Consider the following 17,520-nt stretch of genomic DNA (forward strand, 5'->3'; position numbering starts at 1 on the left):
GGGAAAGAGTGCAACAGGAGATGCATGCTCTTCCAGATTCAGGAAATTAGTGACTTGTGGACTTCCTGAGCTGGAAGACTACTGTGATCAATAATTACCGAACCATCCACCTGAACTTGTCCAGTTCTTTTTGATAAATAACTTGCTCTCCAATGCAACAATGGACATAAGAAATCAAACAATGTCAGATACAAAAATGGGCTTTAAGCAACAAAGAACTTTACTAATTTATTAATAAGTGTAAATTACAAATCCCCATCTATCTCACATATCAGGCATTCATTTAGATACAGTAAAGTGCTGCAAGGTTCCAAGCATACCAAAGAGCTTTGAGTCCTGGAAGGTAAATTGGGGTCTACATAGGTCACTCAGTTCTCTAACTCTTCCCAACAGAAGGCAAAGACACCTGGAAAGCACATTAGGGGAATGCTGGACTTCATAGCTTTCTTTCAACAGCAAAGATCACCAGCTAAATCGAGCCCTGTTAGACTTTATCCATACTAAAATTTGCATGCAAGTTATACCAAACACAATTTATTATCAGTTTTTGTAAAAAAACTATCAATAACAGCCCTGGTATCACTTCCTTTATCTTTGCCATTACTCTTTCCTTTCTTCTTCTACTCAATTCAGCAACTCTGTACTTCCTTTCAGAGAGAAAAAAAAAAAAAAAAAAGGAAAATCACAGAAGCTCAGAAAACACCTCATCTAATCCCAGCTTTGACAGTCCTTTAAGCAGATGAATTCTAGGATTTTAAATATTATCAGCCTAAATTATTCACTTACTTGCTTTTCAGCGTGTCCATAATCTGATCCTTGGGATGGCAAAAAGTGACAAATATGACCATTGTTTTTTGCTTTTTCTCGAAGACCCATAGCAGTTCGTACTGTGGCATTTCTAGCATGAACAAACACCATCACCTTAAAACAGAAAGAAATTGGGCTGATGAGAAAAAATAAGTCTTAATCAAACAATGAAAACAATTTGATGACAAAATATGGTAATGAAAGCATTAGTTATGCAAGAAATGACAGGCCAACAAGATAACATGGTTAAAAAGAGAGAGATTTGAAGAGATGGAGGTAGTACCTGTCCTTTAAAAAGATAGAGGAGTAGTGGGAAATGAGTGTCCAGCAACGCTGTCTATCTTCACAAACCTCCCCCTCAATTCTTTTACGGTAAAAACATATACTTTTCTAGCTTTTCAAGCAAATTCAGATTCCTAGTGAAGCTGTTTTACATGACATAAAATAACCATAAGTGCAGTGCAACTGGCAATGAGAATACTTTCCAAATAAAGCAGTCAAATAATCAAAATCAAACATCAAATACTTTTTAGCATCTTAAGGATGCTGCTGTGAAAAAACAGGGCAGAGAAAGTGATATCTGGAATCTTCTTCAAGAACAGCCTTCTGGTAGTCTGTTTATGAACCTAGATCTTGTCTAATGTACTCTCGAAGCAATCCAAAAAAAAAAAAAAAAAAGAGTACAATAACTTACACTTAATGACAATTTCCTCCCCAAAATTTCAAGAGACAAAGAGTACAAGTCTGTAGTCAAGTCAAAATAATGATGATTTTTTAAATATCACATTAGCAAATTCAAAGTAGAAGAACCCAGAAAAACTTGGCATATGTGTTTCTGATTTTCATGCATATAGAAGAGTGGTTTTAATACTAGAAAACCCCACACAATTTAACATGATAGAAATGAACCGTATTTCTATTTCTTTACTTTTAAAATGCTGCAAAGTTTTAAAGGTTTTGTTTTAACCACATGCAGGCTATATAGTCATGTAATGATACTTACCATCTGGAGAACACTACACCCAAAATGCCAAAAAAGGCATCTTATTATAGGACTCAGATGCAAAGTAGCTATTTACAACCTGACTCTCCACAGGTGATTCTCTGTAACCATTGACCAAATCAGAAGCTTTTCATTTCATAGGGCAAAGTACTTGTACTTTTCTTCAGCTGCACTGCTACACAGATGTCTTTTGACAAAGACTACTTATTTGTTTCAAAAAATCTTAAATTAGCATGTACAATTATGGCCTCTAAACCAGTTTCTTTCACTCGGAAAGCAACCCTGGAAAGAAACATTGTGGTCAATTCCTGAAAAAATCATCTCAGGCTTCAGTGGTAATCAAAAAGATACCTAAACTGTGAGAATTTGATAGAAAGAGAATTAACAACAAAACAGAAAGCATCTTTGAAGCAATTTGTAACCACATGTACAGTAGGCTTTGGAAACACAGTTGGTATTATCCACCCAAGCCCACTGTCACTTGATTACGTTTATTATCACCACACATAGTCCAAACCAAGAGACAGCAATGAGATACTAATACTTATCCCTTTAGATACTATAGGAAGCAATTTAAACTGATCTAAAATTAAGATTCGTTGCAAGGCACACTTCAGTTGAACCATGGCTATAAGCACCCTGATGGATGTAGAAGGGGAAAAGGTTTCTCTCTTCACAGAGCCAGGGACCATTCATTAACCAGTCAAAACCAGATGACACTTGATCCAACAAAGAGGCATTTGCATATACACAGCAGTGAAACAATGCTCATTTAATTAATAGGAACAACCAGCAAATCCATGAAGGATGAACAGGATCCATTAAGGTAAGGAAATATGGAATAAATTTTAGGAAAAAAGATTAAGTCTGTCTAACTCATTGGAAGACTTCAAGAGGGAAATTAGTCATAAGATCTAACATGTGCTGTCAAAACACTAAATGTATCCAACCTGCTGCATAAAGACTGAATTTCTGCCTGTTATCATAAGAAATCATGAAGCAGATATAAGTGACTGAAGTAAATGAAGTGTACTTTTTCTTCCACTTGTTCACTTATGTCTTAAAGGAACCTAACTCCTTTGTCTTAGCAGATGATGGTGATTATACACCACCTGGTTCCAACGTAATAACAGCTCTGAAGGCCTGTTAACCACATATTGCTGGGAAAGGTATACCACAGAAAACACTATTTTGTTCTCCTTAAGCATTGTCTTTTGTCCACTGTCCATGTAAATTGATGCCAGATACTCAGTCAGACAGATCTTCAGTTTGATCCAGTATGGCAATTCCTAAGTTCGTAGAACTCTCACATGGACTAGTTTGAGCCACTGGCTCATGAAAAGGCAAACGCTTAATCTTAAAAACTGTTCAGCAAGTCCGTCTAATTTTAATCAATGTGACTATGGTGTTATAGTTTTGCTTTAAGTAGCCTGAGCTGGCATTTTAAGACAGGCATGTCATATTCCAGAGAATTGTGGGTTTAATTTTGTCCTTTTTGAACCATCAGCCTTATACCAACTTGCAGTATATTACTTATATAAATTATATATAATTTTATATATTTTTATACATATATGTTAATTTATATAAATTATAAACTTACAATTTAAAAATAAACAAATCAATTTGGATGGTAATACCAAAAATGAAAAAAAGGAAAACAATGTGGTCATAACTATTTGCCTCGTGGGAGCAACTACTCATTACCTCTTTTAGCTTACTTGATATATCTCTCCATCATCGTTTTTATAACACTATGACTCTTAAAATTACTAGCTTTCATCCAAGTAGAAATATTCTCAGGTACGTAGTATATGCCATCCAATTTTCTCTAACTTAGAAGCAACAAATTGGCAAAATATTTTCAAATTTTCTTTAAAAGTAAGATGCATAACAATATAATTTATGACCCCTGAATCTTCGTTAATTGTTTCAAGACAATGTGCCAATTTATCTTTTTGTAAATTCTTTTATAGAAAGCCTGAATAAGCATGTATTACAAATCAAAATAGCAATTTCATTTTATTAACAGATCCATCATGTCTTATTCACTGAGTTCTCACTTATAAACTCTGGTGACCAGTGAAACCTGGTCAACAGGTTTCATTGAAAAAATCCTCTCAGTGTTAAAATCAAATTGATTTTATAGTTTATTAATTTGTTTCCTTTTTAAAATGGAATTATATGAGCAATTAACTTCTCTCAAGTAGATTAAAAATTCATCTTGTGAAAATAGTTAATCACTAGTGAAAGTTTAGAAACACAGTAAATACAGTACAGAGTATTAAGGCGAAATAGGAATGGACTTTTTTATCCAGGTATTTCAGAAACTTTTGAATTAGGAAGTGTAAAATTATTTTATGCTCATGTTGATTGCTTCAAAAAAAAAAAAAAAAAAAAAGTCACAGAGGTCCTAGGAGGTTTTATATTTAACCACAAAATGAGTTTTCCTATTGGTCTTACACTTTATTTCATCCTTTAGGCTCAATTTTACTTCAGTCTGGCACTGATCTTGAAAATCACCATCTCTAAAATCTAAAAATCTCAAAACTAAAATGGTGACTTTGAAAATGGTGTTTATTAGCATTAGTATTAAGCTGAAACATATTAGACTAATATACTTCTGCATATTTTGACATCATATTGATAAATATTTCATTCTCCTGACCCACCAAAAATTCATAATCAAAGACCAACTGATTTTTTTTTTTTTTTTTTTTTGGTTAGGGGGAGTTATGTAGTAAGAAGGAAAAAGCTAAAAGAAAAAGCTGCAGTAGGAATGCTTTCAAAGTCAGAAAGGAACTAATAAAAATATTCAAATAAAAATAGCAAGCATGTCTGTACACAAGTGTGTATTTATATCCAATAAACTTCTTAATTAACCAAGGTATAATTTTTTATGCTTGTTTAATCAAGATAAACAGAAAGAGTCATGTTAGGAGGGAAATTCAAACTAAACAAACCACTCGACAAAAAACAGATTTTAGGTGTAGCGCTTTGGTGGCCTTAACCTTTTAAAAAAAGAAAAGAAAAAAGAAGAAAAAAAGGAAAAAAGCAGCAGTGGGAAATGAAATCAGCTATAACCATAGGTCACATACACAAAGTACGGTAAACTAGTCATAGAAAAGATGGTAGTAGAAAATAGGCTCTTAATTGAGGAATCTTCCCTTGTATAAAGCTTATTCCTGAAACTGTAATTGCAAGGAACATCCCTCTGCATTCTAGCCATAATCAGGCTGTTCCTTTAGTAACTGTCATTGAAGTCAACTGTCACTGTGAAGTCCTGGTCCTACTAAGACAATGACAAGCAGAAACAGAAACATAAGGAAAACAGAAACATAAGTCTCCACACATTTGTGAAGACTTTCATGAAAATTTATTGCTACTTTTCACGCTTCTTTCCCTGCCCTTAATTCTGTCTCACCTTGGCAGTTGATGTGATGCAGCCCCTCTCTCAGGATGAGACAGTCATAAAACTAGTACATTGGTGGGTTAAGCACTAACTTTCATGTCTAAATTTTATTAGTCAGATAGAAATATCAGAAGCTCTAGGCAATCCGACTAATTATTCAGGTTAACTCTAGCTATTTTGAGCTTCTCCGGGAAAAAAAAAAAATTAAAAGTTAACACTTCACTGTAGATAATCATATAAATACTAATATAATGTACTTACAAATATGCAAATGTAAGTACAGGGTATATCTGAATCTTGGGCACTGAACTTTTCCAAAAATGAATACATAGTATTACTTCTGCAATACTTCCCTTTCAGCTAACATACTTTAAAACTGATCATTCAAATAATAATGAGTTTGTCTCAGTTGAAAATAAACTTCAGAAAGCACTGAATCCTCTTCAAACATCTGGTACCTTGATTTGTTTGAAAAGGTGACAAACTAGAGGATTAATCTCTAAAAAGTTACAAAAATATTATGAAGCACTATGGAAGATTTCTCAATGTAGTAGCTGTACAGAATTTGGCATACCTGCAGTCATCCACTTGAGATACTTACCACTAGGTAAGATATACATGAGCTCCAAAAATGCAGATATTAAAACAGCCATGAGGAGTACTAAAAATAACCAAAATATCAAATAACCAAAATAAGAAATAAGAACACAAAGTAAATTAAATTGAAATTTCCTAGAAAAATGCAAAAGCCCATTGTGTGTTATATTCTACCATTTCACTTTTTAAATAATATAGAAACTTCTTTTTGATATTCAATACTACATAAAAAAACAAAGTAAAGCCATAAAGAGCATCAACATGCTTCTTTACTTTGTTTACTCAGTGAACCGAGAGGTTAATATTTAAATATCATATGCTTCTGCCTGGTTTTTGCACAAGCTTGGTAAAGACTTGGTAAAACTTCAGTTCTGATTTCTAAAGATTCTGCCAGTTGTAGCTGAAAGAAAACAGGAATTTCCCTCCAAGTGCAATTCCATGGTGGGAATTCCACAAGAACTGAAAATCAAGAAGCCTGTTTCTTTTTACCAGGGGAGTGGAAGATGTTTCAAATGCAGGATTGGGGAATAATAACTAGGCAGAAGAAATCCAGAAAAAAACCCAGAGCTGAATGAGTTGGTTGGGCTATCATTCAGGCTCTATATAGCACTTAATTAGCACACTAGCACACAAAGAATGCACACTAAATAAGATGGTGCTAAATTGAAACCGCAGGCTTTAGCAAACCTGTCCTTCTTATGTTGAAACATCAACTAACACACACTTCTCCAAGATATCTGCCCCATTTTATATGAGAAACGAACAATGCTCAGTTAATGAATCAACATCTACTTTTAACTTGCTTTATTTAGCATACTCTGTTCAAATCCTGCTATGAAAACAGAATTAATGGTTCCCTGATGGGATTTTCTGTGAAGTTAATCATTATAAGAAGTTAGCATTTCATAACTTCCAAAAAAATGCTTTCCTCATAACCACATTCTGCAAGTGAAATTAAGGTTAACTGTTATTATCCTATACCACTTAGTAAACTGAAAGCAGAGTGCCTATTAACTCTGTTGAAGCCATTAGCACCCAACACTCCTAATCATCAGATTAATGTTTCCCAAGTCATAATTCTCAAAATTTAGAACATCTGATTGGCATGTTCAGCTGAAGCTTTTCATTTAACAGCTGCTTCCAGAACATCACACACAAACTGTCAGAGGCAGGAACACTATCTACATTTTAGTATCTACATTTAGTATCTACATTTTGTCCTGCATAACATTATATCTTCTTTTTCTATTATTTTCTATGGTATCTGTCAGACATTTTTCATCTTGAAGAATGGAGTAAGTTACATCTTAACAAGTTAAGGAAGTAGTTCTGTGTAAAATCTCTTGTTCCAAATGAGGAACTAAATGAAATAAAGGTCTTAGGCATAAAAATCCTCAGAATATTTGTGGGCCAAAGAACACATTTGAAACTCTCTTTTCTTAAGGTGTAGAACTGTATTGCTTCTCCTCACTGAATCACTGAATCTCTACAGTTCTGAAACATATGTAACTGTCAGACGTGTAGCACTTATTAGCATGTGTGTACAATTTAAAATTTACCTCTTTATTTTTTTACACTAATAATGCACTGAATTCACTGAATTTTATGTATGCAATGATCATATATCAACATACGACCACGCTCTGGGTTTAAAATGCTTACACAAATTGCCGAAAATGAGCAGAAGTTCTCTGAGAGGTAAATAGACAACAAGTCTGATTTAAAAAAGATTGCTTTATTAGCTGATTAGAGGTGCACAATCTTATGGTTAATGTCTACTTGTAATCTCTGTACATCACCAAATAATTGTGAAGAACCAGCACTCATTAAAAATTGTCACGTAAAGTCTCGCTGAACACTTTTCCCCCCAGTAAAGTCAGTAAGCATTTACCAAATATGTTGTGAAACAGCAATGTAGTCTTAAGAGGGTTAATTTAGCCTGTCCTCTGTCAGAAAAACATAAAATGTTTCTGTGGCAAAATCTCTGTGCATTAAATTATGCAAATAAGTTAGGAAAAGTAATTTAGAATAGAGAGAAGTGGTTCCACAACTACAAGCTGTGTAATTAGATCCGTACTCTGCAGTTCAAAGCTAGCTCTGGTGTATACAGCCCTAGCACTGAAAGCGTCTGCTACTGCTCTCCTGAAACCAAAGCCTTCAAATGACGAAATACACAAGAAAGGAAAAAACAAGTGCCCCTAGGTTATCTCCCCAGAATTTTCTTAAAATGTTAAGCAAATTAACCATTTTCATCAGACTTGGTTTAAAATTCACAACAGGAAGTACTTACATTTCCCAAATATTACATATTCCAGGTTGCAATCTTCCTGAAACAAATGCTACTAAAGCACTGAAAGGCGTGCTCTTCGCGATAGCCGTGTACTTTCCCTTTATCAGAGATACCTCACTAGAGGCTAGTAGGCTTCTTTTCACTTAGAGGATAAAGAAAATACACATCATGTATGTGCACAATGGAAGTGTCTAAAACCAGTGGAAAATTATAATCAGATATCTGAAATTCAAACACCCTTACTTGGGCTAACTTTTGTTACTGCAAAACAGCTCTTTCGAACTAATATTCTCTATAACTACTCCAAAATAGCTCACTCATCTTTCTGGGGAAGCACACCGCGTCTCTCAGGTACCATTCAATCTTGTTACTAGCGTGAGTCACTAACACTCGAGTCCAGTACCTCTGTTTCACATAACACCGCTCCTTGAGAGTGGAATGACTAGGATTTGCCAGCCGCTCTGCACCACAACTTCCAAAGAAATTAAACCACAAGAATGATTTGCTGCTATACAGCTTTTAATTACATAGCTTAGAGACAAGTATAACTATAAATACACTTTTTTTAACATCAAGAAATTGTTTTGGCTTCATCCAGTTGACTCCTGATAAAACCTTCCTTTATGTAGAATCCAATTCTTGACCTGGGTATTACCTCTACTGAAAATGAACACCTAGGGGTATTAATCGACTGATCAATCCACCCAGCCATTTTCTGCCTTCAACGCACAATGAAACCTCTTCCAAGGATTTTACAAAGCTCAGTACTTTATGAAGTTTCAGCAGTTCTCCTAGGGAGTGCTGCCTGCCCTTACTTACATTAACAATGACGTCCTTTGTACTTGGCTAAATAGAACCATCTTATGGCCTAACAATAAATAAAGCTCACTAATGCTTGGCCTAATTCTAAGGAATAACCAAGTTGTTTAGCCTTTGTGATGTAATTTTCCCTGACTAAGAAGATGCAGTTCAAAATTCCAGCACCGAGGTATATTTCGTAAAAAAAAAAAGATATAAATGAGAGCAACACACATGGCTCACTAATAGCTCTTCATCAAAAACATTCACCGCAAACACAGAATGGATTGGTTTTCAGTTCTTAACAATACCATGACAGTATATTAACGTGATTTCCCTTTCCCTAATATCACAGTAACTTATGAAAGTCACTATATAGATCTATTGACTAAAAGAACAGTAGCAAAGTATATAAGATAAAAATTTATACAAGGTAATCCACACTAACGCTTAAAAAGCTTAATGTACTTAAAGACAAGTCTTTCTCTTTATTTTTGTTGATTTTTAAATTTTATATATTCAAGTCTTTCACATATCAAACAATAACATGAGACTGGGAAAAAGTGGAAAAATACTTGGTAAGTAAGGCTTATAAATATTGCCTGGGCAAGTAACAATACCGTTACTGTCTCACTGCCTTGGTAAGTAGCAGTACTGTTACAAATGCAGTGAAAAAACCTGAATTTATTTTCTTTTTAATTAATTTTAATAATCTCAGATTAAAAAAAAATACTGATATAATCTTCATGTGAATTAAGATCCTCTTTTACACTATAGAAATTTGATGGATTACTAAACTGCCTCCAAACTAGTCCTAATGGCACATTTGATACACCCTTCCTTTTATACAGAAAACAAATACTTCACAAGTTAAAACCAGACTGCATTTACTCAGCATGTCAAATTAAATAATGTGCACTAGAATACAGAAGTTTTAACTCAAGCTGAGTGGTCAACCCTTGCCCTCCCCCCCCAATCAGCAGCAGTCACATCTGTAAAAATCTGCAAATTTCAAGATAGATAAAAAATTCTGCTGAAAAAGGTAAGCAATACCCCACAATACTTTACCTGGAAAGATTAACTAATAACAACAATAAAGAAATCTATAATGCACCATCAATTAATCAGTACTGTAATGCGATACAATCTAATTTGAACTCTTGATAGATTACCATTAACTGCCGTCTCTGCTAAGTTTTAATTATTCAGTGAAATAAATTACTTCTGATCATCCCTGTTTAAACAAAAAACTAGTTTTTTTCAAAAAACCTCTGTGGAATCTATTTAACAAAATTTCTAGTTAACAGAGCTATTTAGCTAATAATTTCTCTGTTTAGATATACTAGCAATTGTGGTTATTAACTGCTATTTAATTTATAGAGATTTTTACTACAGTAAAGGTAAACTAATATGCACTTGCTATCTACACCTAAAAATTCTACTTTTTAATCCCCTGCAAATAAGACATCTGCCCTATAATTTCAATTTATATATTATTTTAGAGTGGAAATTTATTTCCTTCTTTTTACTTAAGATGTACCAGTCCAAAGCAATATTATATTCTACAGTCCAATCTCATTTTTACTATTGCTTATGCAATCTATGTAAAAGCTAAGATGAAGACAATAAATTTGGAACTACTTTCCTCATTTTCTTCCTTTGCAACCTTCCTTGTAGCCTTCTATGTTTTGCATATCTATTCACTTGAAGAGGTTCTACTATCAAAGACTTTTTGAAATATTTGAACATCATTCTTACATTCATTTCTCTTTTATTTCCCTTCTTGTTGCACCTGTTTCTCCATCTTTTCTCACTTATGGTTATAATCTTTATTGTTATAATTCTCACTATAGTCTTGTTTGCTCCTATTTTCTTCCTTTTTTCCTCCCCTCCCATCTTTGTAGTACCATCAACAGCAAAAATCTTCCATTTATCCACAGACTCTTAAACACAGAAGCCTATCATCATTACCCCCCAACAATTTTTTTTTTTTTGTAGGAGTCCTAAGTATATAACATCTTTGTCTTTGGTGAAAAAGAAATACATTTGGAACACTGACCAACCAAGGGTTTCTTTTACATATCTTTCTCTTGTTTCTATATAATTTACAGGCACTCTGAAAAACTTACTATCTTACTGTTCTATTTCTGGCTGGTAGAAGCTGATTGAGAAGGTGCACAGAATCTCCCAATCTTAGTAGAAAGTGGATCTATTAACAATAAATAAGTACCACAAACATAGAGTGCACTGCAAAAAAATGGCCTTGCTACTCTTAGATATTAAACTGACTTTTTAGGATTATATCTGACAAGACTTTTTAGCCTCGAGTGACAATGGAATTTTCCCTTAATTAAAGATTGATAAATTCTCTCCCTCATCTTGTGATTTTTCTCCCTCCATCTTAACCTCATATTTAATATGAGCTGAGCTCCTAGTTAGCTCACAGACATGACCTTTTTTCTTTTTCTCAGAAGACTGCTCTTTTAGTCTCCTATCAAGGCCCAAATCTAATATGCATAACATCACAGCCTTATTTGTATATTCTTCTTTTCTACTGTGTTTTACCTCTGTTAAACTCCAGATCTAACAATTCTGACACATTGTAAAATATAATAACATTGCATGCAGAATTATTTCTCGTGGGCTGCTTCTACCCAGTAACGATAAACATTGTGGGCTGTCAGTCCTTTTTGTTTTTTGGGTTTTTTTTTTCCTTTTTTTTTTTTTTCTTTCCAAGCTGTGTTCTCTTCATGTGGGCAAAGCACAGGTTTCCTTTTCGTTAGCAAATATTGAGCATGTATACTTATATGAGAATGCAAGGAACATTGGAGATTCACAGAATAGGTGAGCATGGAAGTGACCTCTAGAGATCATCTAGTTCAAACATCTCCCCCCTCCATCCCCAAAAAGAGCAGAATCAACTACAGCAGATTGCCCACAGCCATGTCCAGTCAGGTTTTGAATATGTCCAAGGATGGAGACTCCACAGCCTCTCTGAGCAACCTGCTCCAGTGCTCAACAACCCTCACAGTTAAACAAAACAAAACAAAAAAAACACCACTTCTTCTATTTGAAATGGAATTTCTTATATTTCAATTTATGCCCATGTTCTTCTGTCCTGTCACTGGATATCACCGAGAAGAGTCTGGCTCCATCTTCTTTACTGCCTCCAATATCAGGTATTTATACACATTGACCAGATGCCCCTGAGCCTACTCTTCTCCAGGCAAAACAGTCCCAGCTCTCTTTGCCTCTCCTCGTATATTAGATGTCCTGAGACCTAAATCATTTTTCTGGCCTTTTGCTGGACTAGCACCTGGACAGAACACTCCAGGTATTGTCACACCAGTGCTGAATAGAGGGGAAGGATCACGTCCATTGACCTGTTGGCAATGCTCTTCGAAATGCATCCCAGGATATGGTTGGCCTTCTTCACTGCAAGGGCACATTGCTGGCTTAGTTTCAACTTGTTGTCCACCAGCATGCCCACGGCCTTCTCTGCAAAATTGCTCTCCAAGCAGTCAGGCTCCAGCCTGCACTGGTGCAGGGGGTTATTCCTCCCCAGGGGCAGGACCCTGCACTTCTCTTTAGTGAACTTCATGAGGTTCTTCTCTGCCCATCTCTACAGCCTGTTGAGGACCCTCTGAATGGCAGCACAACCCTTTGGTTTTTCGACCACTGTTCCCAGTTACGTATCCTCTGCAAATTTGCTAAGGGTGCATTCAGTTCCACCATCCAGTTCGTTAGTGAAGAGGTTAAATGATATTGACCAATCAGTCTCTGAGATACACCACTAGTGACTTGTCCTCGGCTGGATTTTGTGCCCCTGATCACTACCCTGGCAGTTCAGCCAGTTTTCAGTCCACCTCACTGACCACTTATCTAGCCTGTACTTCATCAGTTTGTCTATGAGCATGTTATGAGAGTAAGTGTCAAAAGCCTTGCTTACATCAGTGAGCACCCTCAGCACTGGTGTGTGCATCCCATCAGGTCCTATGGAGTTGTGTATGCCCAGTTTGTTTAAATGTTCCCTAACCCCATCCTCCTTCACCAAGACTAAGTCTTCCTTTCTCCAGACTTTCTCCCTGGTCTCCAGGGTCTGGGATTCCTGAGGGCCAGTCTTACCAGTAAAGACTGAGGCAAAGACGACATTCAGTATCTTTGTCTTTTCTGTATCTTTTGTCACCAGGGTCCCTGCCCCATTCAGTAGCAGGCCCACATTTCCCCTAGTCTTCCTTTGCTTATCGATGTATTTATAGAAGACCTTCTTGTTATCTTTGACATCTCTTGCCAGATTAAACTCCAGATGGGCTTTGGCCTTCCTAGCCCCATCCCTGCATACTTGGACAAAATCCCTATAGTCCTCTCAGGTTACCTGTCCCTGTCCATCTTCTGTATACTTCCTTCTTATGCTTGAGTTTTGCCAGGAGCTCCTTGTTCATCCATGCAGGTCTCCTGCCTCCTTTGCTTGACTTCTTGTTCATTGGGATGGACCATTCTTGAGCTTGGAGGAGGTATTTCTTGAACATCAGCCAGCTCTCCTGGACCCCTCTTCTCTCCAGGACCATGTTCAATGAGATTCTACTAAGCAGGCTCTGAAGAGGCCCAAAGTCTGCTCTCCTTAAGTCCAGGGTTGTGAACCTGCTATTTGCTTTGTTCCCTCCCCTCAGGGTCCTGAACTTCACCATCTCATGGTCACTGCAGCCAAAGCTGCCCCCAATCTCCATATCTCTGACCAGTTTTCCTTGCTTGTAAGTATGAGGTCCAGCAGAGCATCATAACCGCTTCGCTCTTCAGTCAAGAAATGGTAACATCAATATACTCTAGAAACCTCCTGGACTGTTGGTGCCCTTCTGTGTTGTCCCTCCAGCAGAAGTCAGGTGGTTAAAGACCCCCATGAGGACCAGGGCCGGTAAATGTTAGGCCTGTTCTAGTTGTCTGAAGAAGGTCTCATCTGGGTCTTCTTCCGGATCAGGTAATCTATAGCAAATACCCACTACAATGTCACTCACATTTTTATGCCCACTAGGGCATAGAATGAGACCCATGAGGTCTCAGGCGGCTCATCGCTTGTCCCTTGGCAGAGGTCCCCACATGCCTGCTGTGCTGTCACATACAGGGCAACTCCCGCCCTGTGCCATCCTGGCCTGTCTTTCCTAAAAAGCCTGTATCTGCCCATTGCAGCACTTCAGTTGCATGAACTATCCTACCACATTTCCATGGTGGGATCCCTAGCCTTGCAACTACATGCAAACCTCTAATTCCCCTGATTGTTCCTCATGCTGCATGTGTTAGCGTACAAGTATCTCAAAGGCAGCCAGTCATGCTGATGTAAAACACGATACTGTGTTTTCTGCTACAACGTGAAAACGTAAGATTTAGGCGTTTGGTGTCCCCTCTATTAAGGATCCTTTAGAACATGTAAGTGGCATTCCAGACTTCTATGACGTAGGTTTGGGACCATTAAGTTTGATATTAAGCCCCTGGAATTAAAATAGGAGAATTTGATGATATAACAACTCTGCACTGAAGTGTGTATACAGTAGCACTAATAGAGGGACATTTCTCAGTAAAAGTTACTTGATCATGTACATGCTTCAAGTACATGAAGCTTCATTAGCTTCATGACTTCTTTATATCTATACAACAGTTGCACATATTTTTCACTAATGTATGCTGATTGGTTTGTCTGATTTAATTTACAGGAGGAAGTTCTAAATCGCTACTAAAATGAATCATTTAAAAAATTGCAAACACTTGTTTTTAGTATCTTATTTATTATATTTTGAATTATATTGGATGGCCTATAAAGTAAATGCTCAGTTATGGAATCAATGCTCAAATATGGATTCTGAATACTAAAATAAGTCTTTTTCAGGACAGTAAAATGAGATTTATGCTATCTTCAATTTGTAACATTAGCCAAACTATATTTAAAACTATCAGTAACTATTTAAATTAGAGGTAAATTAATAAAAATCTAAATAATTTTATTTCCATGCTTACTTGTAGCTTTAGACAATTTATGTTATTAGATTTACATAGTTACACACACAGTTACATACAGAAACACAACCAAAACCAGCCTGAGGCTATTACAAGGTGAAGAGGTTGACAGAAGAGAACATTCACTGCCTTAGTATACTAAGGCTAGGGAAGTCTAAAACAGAAAAAGACCCTTCCAAGTTTTTTAATGTATTATTACTCCAAAACAGTATGAAGATCTATCTTTACAAACTGCAGAGGAAAAATGAATATGGTGAAAATTAAAGTAGAAGGCCAGTTAGTCACTAAGACAAACAAACAACACTTGACTGACTCCTACAGGTAGTAGAAATTATTCTGGATTATAATTGACAGGACAGAAATAGCAATGTCTATTCTTGTATAGAAAATTAAGCAAGAGTAGCTGGTCTATTACTATGCAAATATATGTCATTAGGCAGATAACAATTGCATTTCTGCAGTTGCCAGTGGACTTGAACGATAATTATTATTCAGCGTTATAAGCAGCTTTTGACTGAATCTTTTTTTAGCAAAACAAGACCATAGAAGAATTTCTTTCAAGCATTTCCCTTTGTCCTGTTTTGACATTAACTATTCTGACAATAAATGTTTCTACATTATCATAAATTATATTTTTGACAAATATCACTCCAGAACAAGAATTGTAAGAGTCTACTGCATCTCTTCTTACATTTCCAAAACTGTATTTACTTACATATATACCATCCATATTATGCAAAAATAACACAGGAGACAGAAGCAATATGCAGATTCCACTCAGCTTTACTGAAGGGAAGAAATATATAGGATATTGTAGAAATCCTCCTATTTCTATCCCTTTAGACATAAGTAAAAATAGTAACCAAATTGTCATGTCAGCCTCTATGTCTCCTGCTTTTGAAAGAACCAGTAACATAAATGAATGTACTAAACAGTTAAAGAGTTGAATAGTCAGGGTTCTTCCAGTTCATTTCTTGTTTCTACAGTAGTACTTTAAAAATAAAAACACATACCCTTATCAGCAAGCTTTTTTTCTGCCTAGTCAACAGGTTTCTAAATCAACAGGGTAGTGAACAACTGATTTCAAGTACAAGCAATCTTATTAATATGAAGCTTGATAAATTTATGATGTTAAATGATGCAGTTGTGCTTGCAAACAGCAGCAAACTGCACTAGAACCATTAGAATGTCCCTTGTAAACCTACGCTTTTTATACATAACCCTTCTCAAGAAATCATTTTCTAAATAAGAAAATTATAAATATCTCACAATTAAATACATGAGAACAGATGAACTTAACATATTCTAGAATCACCTCACAAAGAAATCTGTCAGTATTCAGACACCACTACATACATTACTACATACATTTCCTACTCTGAAAAAGTAAATGAAAGTGTAAAGTCAAAATGAATTTCTTGATGGATCTTAGTGTTTTCAGAAAGAATTTTTATTTCTGATCCTCATGGATTCATCTAAAAAACTTATTATTTACAGCATCCTATACTACTGTGTATTTCAAATTAAAGCCCACTAATGAAATTGCTATTGGATTCTCTGGTAACATTCATTATAAATCTGTGGCAAACACCAGCTCTTGGTGGACAGTAGCTATGTTGCTACATTTTGAATTTACAGAATTTCTGATTAGAATCAGGCAGTTTGTTGCTGATACTATCTATTATTGTTACATTAAACACAGATATCCATTTTGTTCAGGGCTACAGAGCAAGAATTTTCAAAAGCGTTGCACCACTGACAATCCTCAACATTTCTTCTCAAGTTTCATTTATCCTTGCAGTTGAATCGTTAGGGAAAAACAATATATAGCTTTCCACTTAGACCACTAATGATCCACTTAGACTACTAATGATCTGCAGTCCCATGTTTGAAACACAGTTTTTAACCTAGAGCTAGCTAAACTCATAGCATTAGGCTGCAAAACTGATCAGGCTGCCTTTAGCAGATTGGCAAGTGGAAGAACAGATTTGGTAGTAAGCAAGCCATACACCTGTAACTTAACACTTCAACAGTCACAAAAAGCCACTGGCTTAAGATAGTCAGTTGCAGAGTAAAATATGATTTCCTTAGAATATAATAATTTTAGGCTTTAAAAGTTGTTAATTTTGAACTAAAGTTTAAATTTCTTTTAATGATTCAGTGTACATTCATGAAATCAGAACAATGAAAATTCTAAATTTAGCAGTCGTACTACCAATGCAGATATTCTTGTGTAGCTGCACAAGACTACAAGCATATAATAAACATCTAGTGAACTCATCATTAATGGAAGAAAATTATGTTTATGGTATTGCTCTACACCATGACACCTGGGCACAGGTATACAGACAAATTACTATGTAAATACAAACATATATATGTAAAAATTAGCATTAGGAATAGAAATATAATACACAAACATTTAGAATTATATCCAATTGAAGAATAATGTGTTAGCATATGCATAACTGATTACTGCATTAATTTCCAGCACTTTCCTCGGTTGTTCATATAGGCAGCTGACCAGGTGTTAAACATTTAAACTCAGCCAGATTTGGCCAAAAAAATTAAAGAAAACTAGTATGTTCATATCATTTGACAGTAACA

General features: G+C 35.6%; 1 protein-coding gene across 2 annotated transcripts in view; it reads right to left on the reverse strand.

Moving 5' to 3' along the window:
* The window catches only part of ASCC3 (activating signal cointegrator 1 complex subunit 3), a 282,237-nt gene that overhangs the window by 141,839 nt on the left and 122,878 nt on the right, over positions 1–17,520 (reverse strand). For both annotated transcript variants that reach the window (XM_064508824.1, XM_026122085.2), the window contains exon 14: positions 787–921. In XM_064508824.1, the coding sequence (XP_064364894.1) occupies positions 787–921 (135 nt within the window). The remainder of the gene's footprint in view (positions 1–786; positions 922–17,520) is intronic.

Source organism: Dromaius novaehollandiae, chromosome 3, assembly GCF_036370855.1.
Source record: "Dromaius novaehollandiae isolate bDroNov1 chromosome 3, bDroNov1.hap1, whole genome shotgun sequence".
Lineage (NCBI taxonomy): Eukaryota > Metazoa > Chordata > Aves > Casuariiformes > Dromaiidae > Dromaius > Dromaius novaehollandiae.